Source organism: Geotrypetes seraphini, chromosome 3, assembly GCF_902459505.1.
Source record: "Geotrypetes seraphini chromosome 3, aGeoSer1.1, whole genome shotgun sequence".
Classification (NCBI taxonomy): Eukaryota; Metazoa; Chordata; class Amphibia; order Gymnophiona; family Dermophiidae; genus Geotrypetes; species Geotrypetes seraphini.
In genome coordinates, this window is record NC_047086.1 from 249,290,849 (window position 1) to 249,315,763 (window position 24,915).

General features: G+C 41.6%; 2 protein-coding genes across 6 annotated transcripts in view; both read right to left on the reverse strand.

Moving 5' to 3' along the window:
• PLG (plasminogen) overlaps positions 1-7,459 on the reverse strand; it is a 256,749-nt gene extending 249,290 nt beyond the window's left edge. Inside the window, exon 1 of the mRNA XM_033938421.1 lies at positions 7,330-7,459. Within this exon, the coding sequence (XP_033794312.1) occupies positions 7,330-7,378 (49 nt within the window). The 5' untranslated portion in view covers positions 7,379-7,459. The remainder of the gene's footprint in view (positions 1-7,329) is intronic.
• Positions 7,460-21,844: 14,385 nt separating this feature from the next.
• PRKD3 (protein kinase D3) overlaps positions 21,845-24,915 on the reverse strand; it is a 213,384-nt gene continuing 210,313 nt past the window's right edge. For all 5 annotated transcript variants that reach the window (XM_033937717.1, XM_033937718.1, XM_033937720.1 and 2 more), the window contains one exon: positions 21,845-22,522. In XM_033937717.1, the coding sequence (XP_033793608.1) occupies positions 22,349-22,522 (174 nt within the window). In that variant the 3' untranslated portion in view covers positions 21,845-22,348. The remainder of the gene's footprint in view (positions 22,523-24,915) is intronic.

A 24,915-nucleotide genomic window follows, 5' to 3' on the forward strand; every position in this document is an offset into this window, starting at 1 on the left:
GTATTAGTATTCTAGACATTTACCTGTGCAAGAGGGGTGTAAATATGGATGCCTGGATTATAGAATTGCCCTGTATCTTAGACATTTTTATCTAACCCTTGAGTGCCTTCAATAAGTTTTAGGCGGGAAAGAAGTTTTAAAATAATAATAATTACATAATGGCAAGCCTGATTAATGTGTTTGTTGTAGTCGTGCAATTGAAACAGACTTGTTATCCACCCTCAGCTGAGGATACAATATTATCTTCAGCAGTATTCTGATTGTGAAATAGCACAGGTCACATTTGATTTAGGGAGAAATTCATCAAGCAGTGTTAGGGTGCTAAGTCACAGTAATTGACCTTTATTGTGACTTAAACAGCCTAATACTGCTTTTCTAAACATAGCACGGTGATAATTAAGTCACTGTGCGTTATTAAGTAATGAGAAACAAAATATGGAAATGTATGTTTTGCTTCTCATTACTATGCCAGACTGCAAGTCACATTAGGGCTCAAAAGCCACAATAAAATAATCCTAGCTTTTTGTTGGGGTTATTTTACCATCTGGAAGCATTGGGCTGTACAAAGCTGTGGTCCGATGCTTCTGACCTGCAGCAATGGGTTGGGAACTGGCTTGGAGGTAGGCTTCAAAGGGTGGTGGTGAATGGCACCCCCTCCGAAATGACGGAGGTGATCAGTGGAGTGCCACAGGGCTCAGTCTTGGGCCCAATCCTATTCAACATCTTTATAAGGGACTTGGCAGAAGGGCTTCGAGGTAAAATAACATTATTCGCCGATGACGCCAAACTAAGTAATGTAGTGGGCAAATGCACAACAGACAAAGATTCAGTGCCCGACAACATGATGCACGACCTACTCCTGCTGGAGCGCTGGTCTAGGACATGGCAACTCAACTTCAATGCCAAAAAATGCAAAATTATGCACCTGGGCAGCCAAAATCCATGCAAGTCTTATACCCTTAATGGCGAGATCCTAGCAAAAACGGTAGCAGAACGAGACTTGGGGGTGATCGTCAGTGAGGACATGAAGTCTGCCAATCAAGTGGAGCAGGCTTCATCCAAGGCAAGACAAATAATGGGTTGCATACGAAGGGGTTTCGTCAGCCGTAAGAGGGAAGTCATTATGCCATTGTATAGATCCATGGTGAGGCCCCACCTGGAATACTGTGTGCAATTTTGGAGGCCGCATTATCGCAAGGATGTGCTGAGACTGGAGTCGGTGCAGAGAATGGCCACCCGGATGGTCTCGGGACTCAAGGATCTTCCATATGAAGAACGGCTTGACAAATTACAGCTATACTCGCTCGAGGAGCGCAGAGAGAGGGGAGACATGATCGAGACGTTCAAGTATCTTACGGGCCGCATCGAGGCGGAGGAAGATATCTTCTTTTTCAAGGGTCCCACGACAACAAGAGGGCATCCGTTGAAAATCAGGGGCGGGAAACTACGAGGTGACACCAGGAAATTCTTTTTCACTGAAAGAGTGGTTGATCGCTGGAACAGTCTTCCACTACAGGTGATTGAGGCCAGCAGCGTGCCTGATTTTAAGGCCAAATGGGATAGACACGTGGGATCTATTCACAGAGAAAGGTAGGGGAGGGTCATTAGGGTGGGCAGACTAGATGGGCTGTGGCCCTTATCTGCCGTCTATTTCTATGTTTCTATGTTTCTATGTTTCAATGGGTCCTCACCCCCCCCCCCCCCCCCAGGACCAGCCATTCCCACTAGTGGTTACTTGACTCTCATCATTGGTGGTCCGGGAGGAGGTCAGGGGAGTCTTGTGGGGGCGGTCTGGGGCTCTTTATCCAGGATCAATGTCCAATCATTCATGACCACTCTGGCACAATCCTCTAAATCAGGGGTGTCAAAGTCCCTCCTCAAGGGCCGCAATCCAGTCGGGTTTTCAGGATTTCCCCAAAGAATATGCATGATATCTATTTGCATGCACTGCTTTCATTGTATGCTAATAGATCTCATGTATATTCATTGGGGAAATCCTGAAAACCTGACTGGATTCCAGCCCTCGAGGAGGGACTTTGACACCCCTGCTGTAAATGAAGCCCATAGTGGCAGTCTCACATGATTACCGCTAAGAGTATTTTGGTCTGGATCCTATAAATGATGCCTTAATTTAGGAACCTAACTTAAGTTGAAAACGCTGTTTAAAATGGAATAAAAGCCTTTAATAGAAAAATGTAGATGCCAGAATTACGCCTACGGAGGCGCTTTATGATGCCTAACACCATTGTAGGTGTGGCTAATGCCGGAAGTGGCATTAGGCATCATAAAGTGCCTCCATAGGCACGATTCACGTAAAAGATAGACACCAGAAAGGTAGGCCTTCAAAACCCTGGCCTACATTTCTGGCCCCTATCTTTCCTGAAAGCACAATTCTATAAACTACAGGTGTCAAACTCAAGGCCCGAGGGCCGATTCTGGCCCACTTGGCCGTTTTATGTGGGCTGCGGTGCGATGTGGCATTTTCATTGCCACGCCCTGTGTGATCATCTGGCCTGCTTCCTCCTCCTCACTGTCACAGTGTACACAAAGCTGAAGGTGGTGGTGGTACTGATTGTGGCGGTGGTGGCTCCTATGCACGTCCGTGCCTGAAAAGGAAGCCTTCTCTCTGATGTCGCAACGTCAGAGGGAATGCTTCCAGATGAGGTGCGGGACACGTGAGGAACCACTGCTCGAAGCTTTCTGCACACTGCGGCAGTGAGGAGGAGGGAGCTGGCCAGACGAAAACATCAGGGGTGGCAATAAAAACGCCGCATAAAACGGCCAGGCGGGAACCGGGCAGAAGGTAAGACACCCGCCAGAGGGAGGCATCTAGTTGAGGCACAGCATGGAGGGAGGGAAACAACAAAGGTAGGGGGAATTATTTTATTTTCAATTTAGTGATTGAATTGTATCAATTTTGAGAATATACATCTGCTGTCAGGACCAGAGCCAGCACCAAATATAAAGCTGGGGGGATGGGGGGGCTGTTCAAACTAAGATCAGACTGTCCACTCACTCTCTCCATTAATGTAGGCCACACCAGACTGTAAACTCCAAACTTGAACTTTGCTGTCTTTCTAATGATGAAAGATGCAGTTCTTTATCATAACAGTAGCAACCTATTTACACAGGATATCCTTTCTCCTTCTCCACTCCATAAGATTACAGAAAGCAGCAGTTTATAACATTACACTGGGTAGGATGATGGGTAGTACAGTTCATATCAGATGTCAAAAGTATTCATACAGATGTAATCCTTTAACTCAAATACTTTTTTCTGTGGAAGCTTAATACCAGTAATCTTGTTGTCTGCAAAGTTCTTAACAAATACTCCCCTCTGCCATAGATGTAGGCTCCCAAAGGGATGCGATAGGGGCTATTTGGAAAGCAGTACTGCCCAACCAAAGACTCCCTCTCTCCTTCCAATGAGATTCCATGGGGTGAGAAAGGACTTCATACCTTCCCATTATAGCAAGACAGAACTTGGTTTTGGGCCTAGTACTTGCCCCAGTCTACGATTCCTTGCTGCTGTGCAGATTCTATAAACAGCATTCCGATTTTAGGCAGCGGTATGTGTCCTACTGCTGCCTTACTAGCCAATTGGGATACATGTTTTTAGAAAAAAAACCTACCGGAGACAGACAGCTTACACTGTAGGTGTTTTTGTGGGTCTAGGGAAATGTAACCATTTATTTTCTTCATCAAAATGGGACATCTACTAATTTTCAGTCCCGGCCCCAATTTCTTCCATTCATTTTTCATGTGCACACAATATCCTATTAATTCATAATAGTAACCATAAAATTTTTTTAAAAACACGAAGCACACTGTATGCAGAGAAAATGTTAATTATCATTTATATTCAAGTTTTTTTCAGAGGTCAAAACAGATGACTTTAAAATATGCAATGTCACCTCAGTTACAACTATAGAAAAAGACAAATATAGTGCAAAATATAGACAACGGATATAAATTCTCAAAACTGACACATTTTGATCATTAAATTGAAAATAAAATAATTTTTCCTACCTTTGTTGCACTTCCTTCTAACTGTGCATCCTTTCTTTCTCTCTCCCTTCTCCCCCCCCCCCTTTCTTTCTCTTTCATTTGTGATTGATGCTGTCATTTGATATGCAGTGGAAGTTATTTCATACCAGCCAATCGCTGCCTGGCTGGCCCGGAACTTCCTTTCTGATGTTAGAATTGACATCAGGGAGAAGGCTTGTGGGCCAGCTGTTGTGCAGTCGCTGCACCCACCTGGCCTGGCCCTGTTGCTGTGTCGGCAGCAGGAAAGCCTCTGATAGGCCAGGACAGGAGAGATCCCTCCTGTTTTTCTGGCCCAGTGTGGCCAATACAAATAATTTTTTTACCCCCCCCCCCCCCACGTAGCTTTTGTGTTATTCCTGGTGGTCCAGCAGTGTATGGGCAGGACCGTGCTCCTGCCCTGCGCACATCCTTCCGGGCTCGGAGCTTGCCAATCTGAATTGCAGCTCATAGCACACAGGCATGCAGGAGCAAGCTTCTTGAGCTCCCGTGTGTCCCTGTGCTGATAGCTGAATCGCTACCGCCAGGTCCCATGAGTCTCGTGAGAACTGGCGGCAGCCATTCAGCTAGCGGCACAGAGCCACACGGGAGCTTGAGAAGCTTGCTTTTGCATGCCTGTGCGCCGCAAGCCCGGAAGGAGGTGCGCAGGGCAGGAGCGCAGTTCTGCCCATACACCACTGGACCACCAGGGGGGTAAAAAAAAAAATTATTACCGGCCAGGCTGGGAGGGATCTCTCCTGTCTTGGCCTACCACTAGACCACCAGAGGTGGAAGAGGAGGTGGGTCAGGATGTAGAGCCTAGCTATGTAGAGCCTAGCTAAGCCAGTGCATAGCTATGTAGAGCCTAGCTAGCCAGTGCATAGCAGTGCAGAGCCTAGCTATGCCAGTGCAGAGCCTGGCTAGTAGTGAGAGGGGCTGGCTGCATAGCCTGGCAGGGTAGGGAGGGAAGGGGGCCGGGTGCAAACCTTGCAGGGAAGGCGTGAGGGAGAGGACACTGGGTGCAAATCCTGGCAAGGCATGGCACTTGAATATTAAGCCCCTATCTTATATTTAAGTCAACCGTGTTTTCTCCTTTTTGGGGGGAAAATGGGAGTTTCGAATTATATTCAGATCGACTTATATATGGTACCTGTCAGTTCTGTTTCAGCAATATAAACAGTTCCTCTCTGACACAAAGACAGATGAAAATCTCTAGACTGGATCCTAGAAATGAGAATCTTCTGTGTTGCTATTAACCTCAATGGATTCTATAGTATACAGGGCCAGTGTTAGACATGCTGGGGCCCAAGGCAGATAAGGAGGGGCCCTCTAGTCCTCTCCCCCGACTTCCCACCTACCAAATGGCCTCCCATTCAGCATCTCTCCTCCTTTCTCCCTCCACCCCTATTTATACCACATGCTCTCCCATCAGCATCCCTCCCTTCATTTAAAAATTAGGTGTTCCAGGTGGCCCCCATGCAAAGGGGATAGCCAGTGTAGCAGCGAGTGTTTTGACTAATCAAGGACTTCCCTAGACTCCTCTCTAAGGAAGTCCCTGATTGGCTGAGGTGCCCCGGCCCCTCCAAAGGGAGGAGCCTGAGTCGCCTTAGCCAATCAGTGCCTTAGGCCTCTCCCCGTGCATCGGATGATGCGCCGGGGCGGGGCCTAAGGCCACTATTGGGGTGGGCCGGGGGGTTGGGAGGCCTAGGAGCAGGAGGGGCCAAGCACCTCTCCTGCTCCCAACTTTGGTACAGGGTGGGCCGTTCCGTGTCAGGGGTGGGCCATGCTGTGTCAGGGGGGAGTGCCGCGAAACTTTATTTTTTCCGTTTTAACATTGATGGCAGGAGGGAGTTGGCATCCCTCCTGCTTTTTTCTCGAAGGGGGGGAGGCGCAGCAGAGCAGGGCAGGCAGGAGAGATTGCGGCCTGGGGGGGTGTCGGGCAGATCTCTCTTGTCTGCTCCCGTAATCTCCTGCTCTCTGCCGCCGGTCCCTGCAGTGCAGGCCCACTTTAAAACCACAGGCTTGTACTGCAGGGAATGGTGGCAGAGAGCAGGAGAGTACGTGAGCAGGCAAGAGAGATCTGCGCTGGGCTGAGCCCTGACAGCAGTGAAAGGAGGCTGCTTCTCCTGTCACTACTGTCAGGGTGTGCGCATAAGCGGGGATCTCTCTAGCCGTGGGTAGGGGGCGTGCTAACGATCGTCTCCATTTGCATGCAGACCTTTACTGAATCAGTCGGCCAGCATGCAATAGGAAACGATCGTGCATGGTTTGGAGGTTTAGTGAATCCTGCCCCTAGTCGTTAGGGGGAAAATCTTCAATGGACATTAACTGCGTTAGCACTTACTAAATGCTAAAGACACCCATTATATTCCTATGGGTGTCTTTGGTGTTTGGCACTTGCTAATTTGTTAGTGCTTGTTGATGAATTGCCCCCTTATTGTCCTTTAGCAAAAGAGATCCTAATTTGTTTATTAAAGTTTATTTACCACCTATATTATTTTTTAAAAAACTAATATCCCACAAAATCTATGGCCTAGTGGTAGACCTGCTGCCAGTGGCATAGTAAGGGTGAGAGGTGCTCAGGGGGTGGTGCGCACGCCCTCCTTCCCTTTCCTCCTACCTTGTTAACTTCTCCGGTGTGAGCATCATATCCATGTTGGTGTCGGCCCTCTCTTTGATGCTACTTCCTAGGTGCGGGTCCGAAAGTTATGTCAGAGAGAGCGCCAATGCTGATACGGGCAGCAGCCTCGTGCCAGCTAAGTAAAAAAGGAATGGGGTGTGCGAAAGAAAGGGGTGCATGTGTGGCAAGGAGAGGAGCGGGGGAGCCGGAGAGGCAGAGGGGTGCCCCCTTGCCTCCCCCCACTCTTACTATGCCACTGGCTACTACCTAAGCACCCTGAGGTTGAGGGATCAAATCTCAGCACTGCTCCTTGCGACTCTGAGCAAGTTGTATTATTATTTATTTAGTATGTTGTTTTGTAAACTGCCTAGACTTTAGGCGATATATAAATTTTTTAAATAAATAAAATAAATAAAGTCACTTAATCCTCCATTGCCTCAGGTACAACATAAGTACCTGGATCTATGTAAACCGCTTTGAATGTGTAACCACAAAAAAGCAATATTCAAGTCCCATCCCCATCTGCAATTCTAGACTGCTTATAAAGAAATCCACCCAAGGCTATTAGCATGGTCCAATCTATAAGCAGCACAGGATTTCACTTGTTGGAGTAAAATAACCATGCATGCTATCCAATAAAATGCTTGATTTAACAGTTATAAAAAGGACATTAAATATGACCTTACCTGAATACAGGAATAAAGAAAGCAGAAGCACTATTGTCCTAGCTCTCATTTTAGGGCAGGATTGCTTTGTGTGCTGCTAGTTCCGAAGTAAATGGGCAAACTTTATGGAGAGACAGAAAGACCGTGCACTTCATCAAACAAACAAGATTCACAGATTAAGTCAATTATTGCCCGAGTGACCCACAGCCCCCATGATGCAAATGTTCAAACATTACCTTGAATTGGTATCTCACAAAATCATGTTTTAATGTTTGCATTTAACTTGGATGACAGGAAATGTGCTCTCTTTTTGCTGGAAAACTCACGACAAACATCACAACAGTATTTGAAAGCTGGAATACTCCCCCAGGTGTTTCCAGTTTCAACTCAGAGGGACCGTATACTTGATTAGACACATAAGAAAAGTATTATTATACATAGATTAAAGTACATTTCTGTTTTCAAAAGAAAGCATAACAAATGCTCACACTTCATTAAGTTGAAATTTTTAAAACTTTTTCTTTGAATTCCTGACTGACTCTCCCACTCGCCCTCTAAAGCAGGAGTGGCAGGCCAGCAAGAGGCAGTGCTGCCGCTCCTGCTTTAGGGGGGAGGGTCAGTCAACGAATCGGGATGCCGATTTTTTGTCCTGGTAAATCGATTCAAATCGATTCACCCGAAGTGAATCGGTGAATTGATTTGAATCGTGAATCGGGCAGCACTAGTGGGCAGCAGTATTTTGAACAATTTGAGAATATCCACACTGATAGCACAATAAACAGCATTTCAGTAGTCAAGCTGAGATAATAGATTGAACCAACACACAGATCTTAGTAGCCTTTTTTTTAACCAAAATATTGGTTTGTGTTTGGAAAGTTAACAGAGAGTCCAAAATTATCCCAAGAACTGTGGAAGAGTTATTCACTGATAGAAGTTTACCAGAATCTAAAATAATGCAGTTTGGAAAGGGAGGATCCAAAGAACCAAAGTTGGAGGCGTCGGAGGCAAAAACATAGGGCTAGATTCACTAAGCAAACTGATCGTGTACCGCTTTTTTTGCACTCACTTTCCTACTACGGCTCGATTCACTAACCTTCCTCCAGACCCCATCCGCACCTGATCCGATCTGCGCATGCAAATAAGTAAAAAGGCATGTAAATTTCTTAAGGCATCGTTTCATGAAACCATTTCATCCAAACCGACTGGCCTTTCTGTTCCAAAAAGTTTCAACTGCTGAGGACCAATCTCTTTACATCCTCGCCGACTATTCCTGCCTAGTAACTACCGCATGCATGTTAAGAACCCCATAAAAATATATATCTATCCCACAAAAAATCCAAAATATATCTAAACTTTAAATATATGTAAACTTTAATATACATAAGCGTTAAAAATATTTTTTGATTTTTTTTGGGATGCGCATAGCAAACGCGGGAGTGAATCTCAGATTTGTAATGCGCATGGTGAGAAAATCGCAGATTAACCCCGTGCTCTCCTTCTGCATTGTACATATCAATGCCAAATTTTTTTTAAAAAAATCTAAAATAACTTTTAAGGGCCAGCTATCCCTCCCCCCTTCTTTCCAGCTAGATTGTCACGTGCATCTGATGTCACGGAGTCGCCTTTGGTTGCCTCGTGCTTCACGGCAGAAAGAGCCGCACAGCCTCCTGGGATTTGTAGGCTGTATATAACAGCGCGTGATCCCAGTGCATTCAACTGCTGTTAACTGTTGTGCCTTCTAGCAACTTAACAGTTCTTTTCCTGAGAGAAATGTTAAGCTGTTTGGAAGCACGCAATAAACTTCGAGATCGATCTGTAAAAAAAAGGACGAACTCAAAGAATTCCACTGCTCACTCACAACAGTGCTTTGCAGTAGGCGCATTCGCAGCCCACCAATGATGTCCGCGATTAAACCCTGCCCCATTTCTATACAGTGAAGTCCTACAGAGCTAGAGCATGGGTTATGTGCTTCAAAACCAACAAGGAGACAGTGCGCACACACGTCAATCGATGTTACAGCGAGACGTGGGGGCATGTTTACGATTTGATCATAAGAACATAAGAAGTGCCATCTCCGGAACAGACCCTAGGTCCATCAAGTCCGGTGATCCGCACATGCGGAGGCCCCGCCAGGTGTCCCCTGGCATAGTTTTAGTCCCCATATCACTCTAAGCTTCTCATAAGGAGATGTGCATCTAGCTTACCCTTACCTATGTCACTTTATGCCACTCATAAGGAGATGTACATCTAACTTACACTTAAATCCTAGAACGGTGGATTCCGCAATTACCTCTTCTGGGAGAGCATTCCAGGTGTCACCACTTGTTGCATGAAGCAGAACTTCCCAATATTTATCCTGAACTTGTCCCCCCTTAGCTTCAGTCCATGTCCTCTTGTCCGTGTCACATTGGACATTGTAAATAATTTTTTTTCCTGCTCTATTTTGTCGATTCTTTTCAGTATTTTGAAAGTCTCGATCATATCCCCTCGCAGTCTCCTCTTCTCAAGGGAAAACAATCCCAGTCTCTTAAGTCGTCCCTCGTATTCCAAGTTCTCCATGCCCTTTATTAGCTTTGTTGCTCGTCTCTGCACCCTCTCGAGCATTTTTATATCCTTCTTTAGGTATGGAGACCAATGTTGGATGCAGTATTCCAAGTGTGGTCTGACCATCGCTCTATAAAGTGGCATTATTACTTTCTCCGATCTACTTGTGATTCCCTTCTTTATCATGCCTAGCATTCTATTTGCATTCTTCGCTGCCGCCGCGCATTGCACCAACAGCTTCAGGGTCCTATCGATTAATAAGCCCAGGTCCCTTTCCTATTCGGTTTTTCCCAGAGTTGCACCTGACATACTATACTTATGTTCCTTATTTTTTCTGCCTAAGTGCATCACTTTGCATTTTTCCACATTAAACTTCATCTGCCATTTATCTGCCCAATTCTCCAATCAGCTCAAGTCGGAAAGCTTTACTGAATCGATTGGCCAGAATGACTCGGAAACGGATAGGACACGAATAGGATCCATTTGTGGACTTTAGTGAATCTAGCCCATCGTAAAATCTTTTTAAAGTATATTAGAAGCCAGAAGACAGCTTGTCTATACCAATGATTAAGCTTTGCAGTGCTTTGTATAATTACAGTAAGTAATTACATATTGCTCAAATGTTTACAATAGTTTGTTTGACATCTTACAGCTGCAGACTGGAGTCATAGGTTTATCAAAGTTTTCAGGTTGTGCTGCACAGTTAGCACAGTGGTTAAATTATAATCAGATCTCGATAACTTAAAAACAGTTCAACTCCTAATACAACAAAAATTGTGGCTACTTTCAATGCATTTAAATGGTGTACACGCTCACCACCTGTCTGCTATATCCCACATCATCTTAACAAATAGTTATGCAGATCATTTGAAGACTCTTGAATGAAATAAAATCCTTCTTCAGAGTGAGCTCTAGAATTGTCCCAAAATGCCACTTTTGGACCAGAGACTTAGATAAGCCCCTTGAACCGTTAGAACTGCTGAAAGTTAGTTATATTTACTTTATTTGATATACCACAATTATTAACAGAAATGTTAAACCAAAGTGGTTTATAATATTTATTTATTTATTTCGATTTCTATTCCGTCCTCCCAGTAGCTCAGAACGGGTTACAAGCCAACATTCAATGAAGGAATGGTTAAGTTCCAATAAATCCTTGTGAGTGTTGTGTCAGATAGAACCAGGAAGTCATCGGAGTTAAAAATACTGAAAATTGTCACTTAGAATCCTGTAATTCTAAGGTCGCGATTTGTTAGACTTAGGGGGTACTTGGTTTGAAGTTGAGAAACACTGGTTTACACCACAGCTCTGGCATGGGGCTGGAGAGGGCAATGGGGGCTGGAGTGAGTGAAGAGGCTACAAAAATAAACCTGCCAGACTGTTTGGAAAAAAAAAAAAATGCCCGATTGGGCAGGAAAAGTGAATCGAATTGAATCATCAATTCAATAGGCCAAATCGAATTGAAAATTTTTTCCATGAATTTGGCAGCATTACTCTGAACCTGGTCTTCTTAGGAAAAGAACAAAGATGAACAATGAGGTATACAGTGTACCATGCATATTCAGTGCTGAGATCTGAACCAATAGTGTAGCTGAAATGACATACAGTATAAGGATATAACTATGCAACATGATTTTTGTTCCTGGGAGGTACGTGTAATTTCCTATTTGTTCATGTCTTAAAGCTTAGAAAATGTCTTATTCTCATAAAACTTTGTTTTTGTGACCAGGATAGTCAAAGTTTGCAATTTACCTAAAACATGAAAACACAGAATTTTTATCTTTTCATTCTTATAAAGTCATAAAAATCAACATATGAATCACATGTATTTATATTAAAGTTATACAAAGATGACAACAGAAGATTTAGAAGTGAGTAGCTTTTTTGAGATCTACAATTATATTGTAAGTCACTTTCATGAATCAGCCACCAGATGTAGTCTCCCATCATGTTTTCATTATATTGTCCTTGGTAGAGGCATTCGAAGTCCAGTATATCCTGATGGAAGTGCTCACTTTACTCCTCTGAGCATGCTTCCCTATGTCCTCCTTGAATGTATCAAGATAAGCATCAAGGACATGGACTTTGAAAAACATCCTACAGCCAATTTCACTTTAATTCTCCATCAGATTCTCAACCAACTCCATGTACTTTTTAGCTATTGCAAGCTGCTTTCTACTTCCTAGTTAGCTTCTAGGGAAATTCCTTGCACTCCAGGATCCTCTATCTGTGGTCAGACGATAACACCAACTTTGACCTTTGCCTCAGACAGATTAGGGAAGATGTCTTGAGGGTACTTAAAGGCTTCTAGCTCCTTATGTAGAGCTCTAACAAATTGTTTCATTAGGCCCAATTTGATGTGCAGTGGTTATATCAGCACCTTCCAGGAATCCACCAGTGGTTCCCGTTTGATGTTGTTTCTCCCCACAGAGAACTTGGTCTGCTGTGGCCAGTCCCGGTTTTGATAAGTGTGTCTTTGTGGCCCTGCTGTTCCATAGGCAGAGATAGCAAGGAAACTTGGTAAAACCGCCTTGGAGACCAATTAGGAATGCCATCATTTTTGAAGTCTTCTGATGACCTCCCAGCCATAGTCATCATATTTCAAGGTGCCTAGAAAGGTCTTGACGCTGTTGTAATCCTCTTTGAGATGCAATAAGTGTGCCAGTGGAAGACACAGGTATTTGTTCCCATTATGAAGCAGCACGGCTTTGATGCTCCTGGATGAGATGTCAATGAAGAGACACCACTTTTTCAGGTTACAGGCGATTCCAATTGTCTCAGAGTGATCACATTGTGGCAGAAGCTAAGCCCATCTTGATGGGTGAAGAAGGTGGAAAAAGCTTGGCAACACTTCCTCTGATCTGTGACTTTCATCCAAGTAACATTGCTTGAGCCTAGATGTCAAAAGCTCAGCATTGGACTTGGTGAGACCAAGAGCCTCGTTCAGGTTGTCGAGATCTTTTTCATTTGGATAGTATGGGTTTTCTCTCATCAGCTACATCATTGATATTGTAAACTGGATCTACAATGTCTCTCTCATTCTCTGACTTGCTGCTCTCTTCTAAAGACAGCTGCTCTCTGTCTAGGGGAATGGTTATGGGGAGCTCAGGGCGATGGATGAAGAAATGTCTGGATATGCGATTGCAAATGCATGCTTGCCAGTTCAATGTTTGGAAGGGTCCACCATGCAGAAGTAGCAGTTGCTTGAATGGTCAATGGGTTCCCACCAAATTCTTAGGATAGCAAACGTCATGTCTCTCCTTCTGCCATCCTTTCATGTGCAGTATGTTTCCCACTCTACCTTTCCCTTTCCTTCATGTACAGCATGTCTCTCCTTCTCCTTTCCTTTTCCCATCCCCTCTGAATCATCCTGTAGAACAAAATTAAATTGTGGCAATGAAAACAATTTATTTCACCTATGACTAACATATATGAAATTCTCGCAACATATTTCATATATATTTTCAAATAACATTTAAAATTTTAAAATTTACATTTTTTTAAAAATTAAACATTCTAAGAAATTTTAAGCTACCATTATATATTGAGCAAGAACTACCTGAAGTTCAGGCTGGTTTCAAAAAAGTTTGAGGAACAAGAGACATCTAAAAAGTGGCATTAGAGGGCAGATGGACGGTTTTCTGGCCAAACCTTTCCAATTCACTATTTTCAAAACCCATGTTCTAGACAGATTTCTATGGTGGTTGACTGCAGTGTGTCTAAATCTCAAGGAGGCATGGTTTGGGCAAGACTCAGGCAGGCTTATGATTTGGACATTTTTCTGCAATAATCAAACATTTTATATGTCCAGGGCACAATTTGGATGTTTGCGGCTAGACCTGTTTTAACAACGAATGCTAAAAAGGTACCCAAACTGACCTGATGACCACTGGAGGCATGACCATCCCCACTGCCCCAGTTGTCACTGACCCCCACACCCCCCAAAGATGTGAATGAAACAGTATCTAAATAAATTCATATAAACCGTTCTGAGCTCCCCTGGGAGAACAGTATAGAAAACTGAATGAATAAATACCTGCCTGTATGATAGCTTAGGATGTTATGGCCAGACCTATTAGAGTAGCAAACAGGTTCCTGGAGTAGCCTAGTGGGCGGTGCAGTAGACTACAGAGATGGGGACCCAGGATATCCCTTGCTATCTAGTACACATATGGTGGAAAGTGCGAGCCCTCTGAAACCCACCCAAAACCTACTATATCGGCATATAGATGACACATGAGTCATAAAGACTAATGGTGTGGTGTACACGTTGGTTCAGTAGGTTTTGGGTGGGTTTTGGAGGACTCGCCACACACTATAAAGGGGCTATAATGAAATGTGTATCTGGGCCTTTTTATGTGAAATTCACTGCAGTGTCCACTAAGGTGCCTAATTGCTCTCCTGGGATGTTTGTGTGGCCAGTCTACTAAAAAAATGCTGGCCCCTCCTACATCCCAATGGCTTGCTTTATATGTTTTTCTTCTGGACGTGGGTTTTTGTTTTTTTTTAATGATTCAAAAAGATAGACGCACTGAGAACAAGCACATCTGAGAAATGGCTATTTTAGAAACATCCTCTTTTATGTTATGTTGCATTGTATGCACTATGGAAATATCTGATAGTTTGTGATTTAAATGTTGAAATGGTAACTGCTTATGTAGGTCACTTGAGCATGTAGCCATATGATTACTGAATATTTTTACAATTTAGTTTTATTTTTTTGAGCATACACTTTTACATAGAGATAAGCATGCGTTTGTTCCATGTATGTATTTTATTGCATAATTTTATATAATTTATTTTAATTATGATTTATCTATGCAATGCTGGGAAGTTTTTCTTCACCCAGTGGGTGGTGGACACCTGGAATGAGCTTCCAGAGGGCGTGATAGGACAGAGTACGGTAATAGGGTTCAAGAAGGGATTGGACAATTTTCTGAAGGAAAAGGGGATAGAGGGGTATAGAGGACTACTACACAGGTCCTGGATCTGTTGGGCCGCCTCGCGAGCGGACTGCTGGGCATGATGGACCTCTGGTCTGACCCAGCAGAGGCACTTCTTATGTTATGTTTCTGACATTATTTTATTGGGTTTTAAAAAAAATGTTAATAGTTTTTATCCCCGACACAGCCTGTGGACAAAACGTGGCCATATCAGGTGATTGATAAAAAAATAAATCCAATTTATTAAACCAATTTGATTTTCTTTTGGGATTATTGCTCAACTTGTGGAAGATCTTTGCCTTTGTTCATGTGTATCTCACTTTTCAATGCTATACAGTACATTGTGGTTTAGATTCTCTAAATGGAACCGGATTTTAGGTGGCAGTAGGTGCCCAAACTCAATAAAAAAATGCTGTTAAACGAAGTTTTTAACTGAGTTTTAAGGCATCTATCGGCACTTAAAAAATTGGCGCTGGAATCTTGCCTCTGTAGGTGCTTTAGATTGCTTAACACCACTGTGTGCATGGCTATCACTAGAAGTTGTATTAGGTGACCTAAAGCACCTATAGAGGTGTGATTCACATGATAGGTAGGAGTCAGAAATGTAGGCCAGGAAAGCGGCTGCTGTGTTTGGGCCCAGTTCTGCCCTGCACTCTCTCTTCTGGTCTTCTGCTTGTTGACTGTTCTATAGATGCCGTTGCTTGCATCGGGCACTGAGTTGGAGTGGTTCTTGGGGACCGCAGCTTTCCTTTCGTGCTGGCAAGACTGCATTGTACCTGATGCTGCATTGTTGGCTCATTCCTTCTAGCGCAGGAGATTTTTGTGCACCATTTTTCTGACAGGCCGGGACCAATGACAATTGATGGAGGCTGTGTTGTTGGCTTGCATTGGTGGGGCCTGCCTGGATGGTGTGCAGTGGGTTGGTGACAGCGTTGGATGATCTTTTGCGGCCTGCCTCTTCTTTGCCTTCTGCTCTTGGGCCCAGATTGCACCGTTGATTCCTTCACCTCTGGCAGGGATGGCCCCACAGCCTACCATCACTTCTCTGTGTTGATCCTTCCTTGCAGATGTGGAGCTCTATTGGATGGATTGATGATTGGACTTAGCACCAGATTGGAATTTATTTTGCTTAATCTCCAATTTCTTAAACTTATTTGTATATTTTAATTTTATTCTTTTTATTTCTTTTAATTATTTGAATTGTACCTTTCCTTCACAATTCTTGGAATTTTGTTACAACTTTTCTATTTTAAAAATTGTTTACTCAAGTACTTTAGCTAGATTGTGAGCCTACGGGACAGATAAGGATGTTCTAAGGACCTGTATTTTATTGTAAACCGCTTAGATCTGTAATACGCTTAAGCGGTATATCAAATGTTAATAAAACATAAACATAATAAAGCCACAATGTATGCTACACAAAGAAGAGGTTCAAGTTTCCTTTCCCCAAGTATCTCACTGCCCTCATTAGAAATGGATTAAATTGCTAGTTTCTGGAAAGCAATTGCTCACCCCTGCTGAGAATAATTTGGTTCTGAAGAGAAAACCACTACTGAGGGGAGTGGGAAAAAATAGTAAATCAGAAGCTCTCTCCTGTCATCACTTAAATCAGCCTGCATGAAAACAGTGATTCATAAGTCAAATAAAGTTCTCTATTTTTTATAAACATCTGATAAACAAATGAGATAAAAGCCCAACTCCTGAGTAAGTTATAAAATGAATAAAGAAATTAAGAAAAGAGAACTGGACTCCTCCAAGTGTTCCCTATGGAGCTCAAGTTATGCATGGAACTCCTTTCGTGCCAGCTGTGCTCAGCTGGGTGATCATTTCTCCATCTGTCTCCAGGGACCATTCACCAGACCAGACTCTGCAAAGTTGACTGCTACCTTCTTCTTGAGACAAAAAATACTGATGAGCTGTGCCTGTATGGAACTTCATAACACACAGCTCTTCAGATTCAGTCTCTATCTTCTGGTTGATGACCACAACCCAAGTGTTCTGGACTGGTCTGATGGGATGAAAAAGAAATCTCTTTTAAAAAAAAATAATTAAACCATACAACACAATTCGCCTTGTGATTTATCTTACCACAGTTAGCTGTCACACTAACCTTCCACACCACAATAATAAATATTTTTGTCTTTATTACCTCAAAATATGAATAAATATTACTAAAAGAAATAGCCAAGTTATACAGACTTATTGTAGGTTTTCTTTAGTCTCTTTACAATGTGCAATATTTTTGTAACATGAAACACTGAATAGTAAATTGTTTTTAGCATTTCTGTTTGTGACATACATTACAGAAACAAGCTTTACAAACAATTAACATGAACAGAAGTACATGTTATATATTATACATGATTTTAAAGGGAATCATTTCAAAAAATACTGTTATCTCCCCATCTTTACATTATGTTTCCCATTCTTATTTCTGCCGTCTTTGTATAATATGCATGTGATAACTTAGTTCAACATGAACTAATATTTATATAGCATTTTGTATAAACTGTTGTTGCAACTAAATGTAACCTAAAATTATCTGATAATGACCTGTTTGCATCTAAACAATTGCTAGCAGCTTAAGAGTGCAAGCTTCAAAACAAATTTTATTTTTTGATGAGTTAATTCATTAAGAGTAAACTAATAGAAAAATTCCAGTTATTCTGTCACTCTGTTATTAGACAGAACTTAAGATTTCTGATTGTCAGCCTATAACACAAACCATAAACACAATGAAGGTACTGATTCTTACAGGGGACAAAACTTTCAAACTGCAGCAAAGTATACAAGGTTTTGGGTTTTCTTTTTTTTTAAACTTAGGGCTGTTGCATCAAATTTCAAATGGAAAGCTTTGTGTACGTTCTCTTTGAAAACTGCAGTGGATAAAGTACACAAAAACATTTGCATCTTTTTTTTTTTTATGGAGGTAGACTATTTCATGGAAAATAATGAGGGCAGATCTGAAAATCTATTCTACCCATGTCATTTTCCATTCCAGCTCAAAATGTGGCTAAACACACATGCATTACAAAATGCTAGATACTTTTAGGCAGACTGAAGGAAAACAATTTTCAAACAACTTACACAGATAAAAACTATTTACCCAAGTAAATGGTTTTGAAACTTGTCATCATAAAAAAATATCTGTAAAATCACTCAAGCATTAAAAATGTTTTTTAAAAAAACTCTTATTAACAACTGTAAACAATTATATTCATTCTCATTCTTTTACAAGCCTTTTTTGAAAAGGCAGCCTTTTGAATGAGACTTGAAACCAGTATATTTCTCATATTGGGGTTTTTGGGGGTATATTTTTATAACTCCCTCTGACTTAATGTAACAGGTTCTATTCAAAAGTTATGGGTCCTTTTACTAACGCATGCTAAAATTTAGCACGCGCTAAATGCCATGAAGCCTAGAGAAATGCAACAGGCTGCATGAAATTTAGAATGTGCTAATCATTAGTGTGCACTAAGGGCTCCTTTTACAAAGGTGCGCTAGCGTTTTTAGTGCATGCACCGGATTAGCACGCGCTACCCGATAAACTACCGCCTGCTCAAGAAGAGGCGGTAGCGGCTAGCACACACGACATTTTAGCGCGCGCTATTCCGCGCGTTAAGGCCCTAGCGCACTTTTGTAAAAGGAGCCCAAAAGCCATTAGTAAAAAGTACCCCTTACTATATAAGGTTAGAAAGGAGATAATACTCTTCCAACTTGGGTATATGGCTTATTGAAAAATAGGAAAATGTTAATACCTTGGAGGATTAATTTTGATTCTTGCTTACACTACAAAACATATAACCCCTTTTTCAATTTATGTAAAGCATTCCTCAATATCTTCACATGTATAACTGATGCACAGTTGATTATAAGATCATATTTCCTTTATTATTCAAATCATCTAGGCAGCAAGGTCATTTATGTGTGCTACAAAAGGTGGAAATAACCATTAAGACATAAAGGCCCTGATTCTATAAAGGGCGCCCAAGTCATGCCTAAACGATGTAGACAGCCACTTTGTAGATGCAGCCACAATTTCATGGATACCCATGTTTAAAACTTGCGCCTAACTCAATAGGCGTGGGCGTGGAATGGGCATGGTTTGGGCAATGACTCAATTTGGGCGTCCTTTGATTCATTTACATAACACTGAGCGACCTAGGGCATCCATATGAAGCATATATTGTAGGTGAATAAAAACTAGGTCTACTTTTGAGCTTCATTTGGGCTTCAAATAGATCCGAGTGCTATGGACGGAACTTAGGCACTCTTTGGATGTTCTTAATGCAATCTGCTAAATAGTTCTCTGGGGGGGGGGGGGGGTTGCTTTATTAAGCTCAAAAATTCATTTAATAAGGCACCACAAACGGGACACATCAAAACATATATTGCATGCAAAACATTCTATTTTTGTAGACAAACAGCAATGCTATTTGCTAATTAGAGGAAACGATCCATTAACTGAAGCACAGCATATGAAAAAAAACAGCTTTGTTTCTTGCTAAAAAGTTACCCTTTTTTTCTCACTGAAGATTGCTCCAATAAGGTCAACCCCCCGGAAGACCGATAGTATCAACAAGAGGGTCTGTATTGGAACCTCTCTCTCAATTCATAGACCATTTTTTACAACCTTTTGTTGCAATGGTGACATCGTTCATAAAGGATTCCTCTCATTTCATTATGATATTACAGGATTTGGAAATTGGAGCTAACCCTATTATATTGGCTTTTCTAGACGTAAAGTCTCTCTATACTATGATTCCTCAACAAGCAGCAATTGAGACCATAGAACACTATTTGGAACAGAGAGAAGCTCCAGTAAGAATATCCACTGACTTCCTGATCCAATTGGCAAGGCTGGTTATTTCCGCCAATTATTTTTGGTTGAAGGAAAATTTTACATCCAAACACAGGGGGTAGCAATGGGGGCTACTTTAGCCCCCTCAATGGCAACATTATATCTAGCCCGAATGGAGGAGACCATGATTTACCCATTAGTACAATTTCAAAACGTAGTATGTTGGAGGCGATTTTTGGATGATGTCTTTTTTATCTGGAGGGACACGGAGCAAACTTTGAATGAATTTGTGAATATATTACACCAATTGAATATTCACATACAATTCACATTGACGTATGATTCTAAGAATATTGAATTCCTGGACCTCACCATCAATTGCAATTTGAACAGCCTAAAAACTACTCTATACCGAAAACCAGTGTCTAGAAACACTCTTTTGAAATTTCATAGCCACCATCCCTATAAGCTGAAATATAACTTGCCAGTTGGGCAATTCCTTAGATTACAGAGGATTTGTACAGAGGAGGAGGAATTCCTCTATCAATCAAGAGAGTTGGAACAGCACATTATATCACGAGGGTACCCGAAGAAGTCGGTCCGAAAAGCCTTTCTGAGGGACAAGTTTGCAAATCGTGAACTACTTTTAAATAAGCAACCCTCTGTACAAACAGAGAATACTCTTCAAGAAAATTCTAGACTGACTTGTGTTCTCCCTTTTTATAATCGCTCTAACCTTTTGATAACTTGTATGAAAAAACATTGGCATGTTCTTCAGATAATACCGAGTCTATTTGAGGAATTTCCTATAATTGCTTATAACCAGGGGAAAAATTTGGGAGAACATCTAGCCTGATATAGATATAGAGATGATGCTAGAGAAGAGGCGAAGGGGAACACAGTAAATGTCAAAATTGCCAATGGTGCGCTGGCACTATTGAAGGGAGTACTTGGCAGCCCCCCAAAAGAAATATAATAATAACAGCAAAAACAAAAACTACCTGTAAGTCCCAGAATATATTATCACATGCCCATGCGAGTTGATCTATGTGGGAAGAACGAGCAGCCCTATAAATATTAGGTTAAATGAGCACAAATCTAGGATTCTCAATGATGTGAAGGAAGCTCCACTTACCCAACATTGGGCTTCGCATGCCCATACGATAAGGGATTTACATTGGCGGGTGATAGAGCATATAATAGAAGGGTGGGAGGGAGGAAATCATAAACAGCGTTTAATTTTTTTAGAACAGTGGAACCTGGAGGGCTTAACCAAGAAATTGAGTGGATGTCACTCGTATGATCCTGATTGGTTGCCTGTAATATTGACGTCTTGAAAGGGGAGGTACTTAAAGGAGATAGAAAAACGCCGCGGCCCTCTTTTCCTTTAAATGCTATGTGGATCGGGATGGTACAAATAAATCTCAGAAGGAGTAAGGGTTTATTAAAATTAATCTTTTAAACCATGTTACTCCTAATAATGTGTTTTGAGAGCAGATATAGCAATGCAGTGAGGCTTAATGCCTGTATTTATTCTTTTATGTTTTTAGGGGACTTTTCTTGAAACAGCCTGAGGGCGAAACATGTCGAATGACAGGTCCCTTCCCGATGTTAACAGCAGAAAAGATTTAAGCTAAGTTATTAAGTTATTTGCAAATTTTTAAAAAGCTAAGAAGTGACTTATAAATTTTGCACAGAGCACTTTATATATATAAAGGCAAAAATAAAAAACATTAAAAAAGTTTAATGGGGCTGGTGAAGAAGCCATTGGCAAAAATTGATTGGTGACCCCAGAAATGAGTGGCGCCAAATGGCAAATCTGAAACCCTAAGTAAGATTTGTACTTTTCATATAAAGGATTTATGGGACATTGAAATATTGTGGGGGTGAATCTATATATTTTTGTCATGTGCTTTATTTGCTGAATCCACCTGTTTCAAGAATGACCTCATTGGAGCAATCTTCAGTGAGTAAAAAAGGGTAGCTTTTTAGCAAGAAACAAAGCTGTTTTTTTCATGTGCTATGCTTCAGTTAATGGATCTTTTCCTCTAATTAGCAAATAGCATTGCTTTTTGTCCACAAAAATAGAAGGTTTTGCATACAATATATCTGTTTTGATGTGCCCCATTTATGTGGTACCTTATTAAATGTATTTTGAGCTTAATAAAGCAAAAAACAAAACAAAACCCAGAGCGCTATTTAGCAGATCGCATTAAGAACGTCCAAAGAGTGCCTAAGTTCTGTCCTTAGAACTCAGGTCTATCTGAAGCCTAAACTATGCTCAAAAGTAGACTTCCTTACAATGCCTATAAGACCTAGTTTTGCAACTGCTATGCAGCTTGCTAACTCACTCTACAGCACACTGGTTAAACCTACAGCCTTCTATCCTAATGTTGCTCATTCGAATCCCAGTCACTCTGTCTGATGGAAGAGAAATAAATAAAAGTATTAAACAGATCCAACTCCCAGTATTACAATTATAGTGACAAACAGCATAAAATCACCATTCTAATAACATAATAATAAAATATTATAACATTAAGGACATTGTTTGGCTGTCTAAATCTCACCTAAACCTGATTCTCTAAAGGACACTTAAAAAGTTAGACGCCTAAACAATGCTGAATGCTACTGAGAATGATTCTAGAAAGGACGCCTAACTTAGGCACCTAAACAGCACCTAACTTTAGATGCATTTTACAGAATTAGGGCCAAAATGTCTTTCCCTAATAGAGAAGCTTTGCCTGGCTGGTTAAGGATCTTCTTCCATATCATCTGTATTAGGAGCCATAATGAAATGTTTTGGGCATGTCAGATTGTGCTCATTTGCAAATTCTTCCCAGCGTGCATCATCACTCTCATGAGTAATGTAACGTTCTCCGATTCGTGTTTCAAATTCTCTGAGGTCAAGCCAGGTTTGATAATCCTAAAACAAGGGATAATAAAGCAAGGAAATTTAATGTGTAAAAGTTTGGTTGGATTATTTGCAAATCTGATCAAAATAGTTGTATGCATAAGTAGAATACAAAAATATAAGCTCTACTGGGTATGACATATGACCCCTGTAGATGGGCATTTGGGGCAATTCTGTAAAGCAGACACTAACATTTATGCTTTGAATCTGTGTAAATAATTAGAATATTGGCATATATACATAAAGCAAAGATACTCACCTGTAGCAGGTGTTATTTGAGGACACCTGCTACAGGTGAGTAACTTTGCTATATGCATATATGCCAATATTTTAATTATTTACACAGGCAGTCTCACATGTGGGTAACATCATTAAGGAAAATGGCATGGACAATCAAAAAGTGTACTATCAACTTTAAAACTGCCCATATAGCGCACATGCAGGTGCCTTCGGAGGGATCATCACTTCAGTAAAAGAATTAAGAAGCCAACTAGGGGAGGTGGGAGGTGCCTGCTGTCCTTGGATAACACCTGCTACAGGTGAGTAACTTGGCTTTATCTAAGGACAAGCAGGCAGGATATTTTCACATGTGGGGACTCTCTAACTATCAAAATCACAGAGGGTTGGGAGGGAAGTTGGCATCAAAGTAGAGAATAAATTTTGTAGAACTGCTTGGGTGAACTAACATTCTTATCTGGAATGATTCTCCAAACAATAATAAGATGTAAATATATGAATTGAGGACCAGATGACTGCTTTACAGATGACTTAAAAAAGTATGACTCCGAAAACAAAATCTCATCCAACTCCCACAACACTCATATACCCGGAAACAACTTACATTCCCCCGACCGACACGACCTCCCTTACATGTGCCTATGTTAACATCAGATCTCTAGGACCCAAAACAGAAAACATAAAAAATTGGATAAAAACAGAAAAACTTGACTGCCTATTCCTCACTGAAACCTGGTTAACCTCAGACACAGACCCTAGAATAAAAGAAGTATGCCCGCCAGGATACAAAATAACAGTAACCTGCAGAGAGAAAAAAAGAGGAGGAGGACTAGCAATAATAATCAAGAACTCCCTAACTCTAAACATACTTGAAAAAACATCCACTCCGCAAATGGATTTCCTAGCGTGTCAACTCACAAACCCAACACTAAAAAACTCTCTAAGCTGCTTGCTCTGCTACATAACACCAGGAAACTGGACCACAGTGAGACCTGAATTTGAAAACTTCATCTACCAAAACTCACTAACAGCTGAATATAACCTCATCCTAGGAGACCTAAACCTACACCTAGAAGACACAACCTCCACACCAGCAAATAACTGTCTATCCTTCCTCAATGCCTTATCCTTCCAGATCCTAAACCCACAAACCACTCATGAAAAAGGTCATCAACTGGACATTGCTGCATTCATGTCTCACCAACCATCCAATCCAGCAATCCAAACTCCTAACGGAACATGGTCCCCATCCCTATGGTCAGACCACTACATTTATAACTTCAACATCAATTGGACCAAGACCAAACACACACCTCAATCAAAAAAAAACCACATATACCTCACGCAAACATATCGACCCAACCATTTTCTGGTCAAATGTAGACGAAACTATCCAAGACTGCGACCCAAAAAACTTCATCTCCCACTGGAAAAATGTATCCACCAACATCCTTGATGACCTGGCACCCCTACAAACCAAAACCAGAACCAGCAGGAAATCAGACCAATGGTTTGATAATGAATTACTCCAACTCAAAAGACAGTGCAGAAGATTAGAAAGAAAATGGAGAAAAAAGAACCAAGATCAAACAAAAACCGACTGGAAAAAAATCAACAAACAATACAAAAATCTACTAAAAGATAAGAGGAAAAGCTACTATACTAATCTCATAGGCACGGAAACCCAAGATTCCAAAAAAATATTCCAAATCCTGAAAGAATTAACAGACACCAAACCATACACTACCACCACGAACACACCTCCACCATCACCCACCCTCTTAGCAGAACACTTCAAGAACAAAATCACCAACACCAGAGCCACACTCATCCTTAACCCATCCCATCAAAATCCAATCACAATCCACCCTACAGGAAAAGAGGCAACCGCAGCAGACAGAATTTGGACTCAATTCCCTAACATACAATGGTCAGAATTCAACAAATTCTACAAAAAATACAGCCATGCCTCCTGTGACCTCAACCATTGCCCCTCATATCTCCTTACCACCTCTAGTGTAAAATTCCGCACCATAACTCTACAATGGATCCAATTCACGCTCACAGAAGGCACATTCCCTGCTGACCTCAGCGAAATTGTCATCACCCCAATCCAAAAAGACCCAAAAGCACCACAAAACCTCCCATCTAACTTTAGACCTATAGCC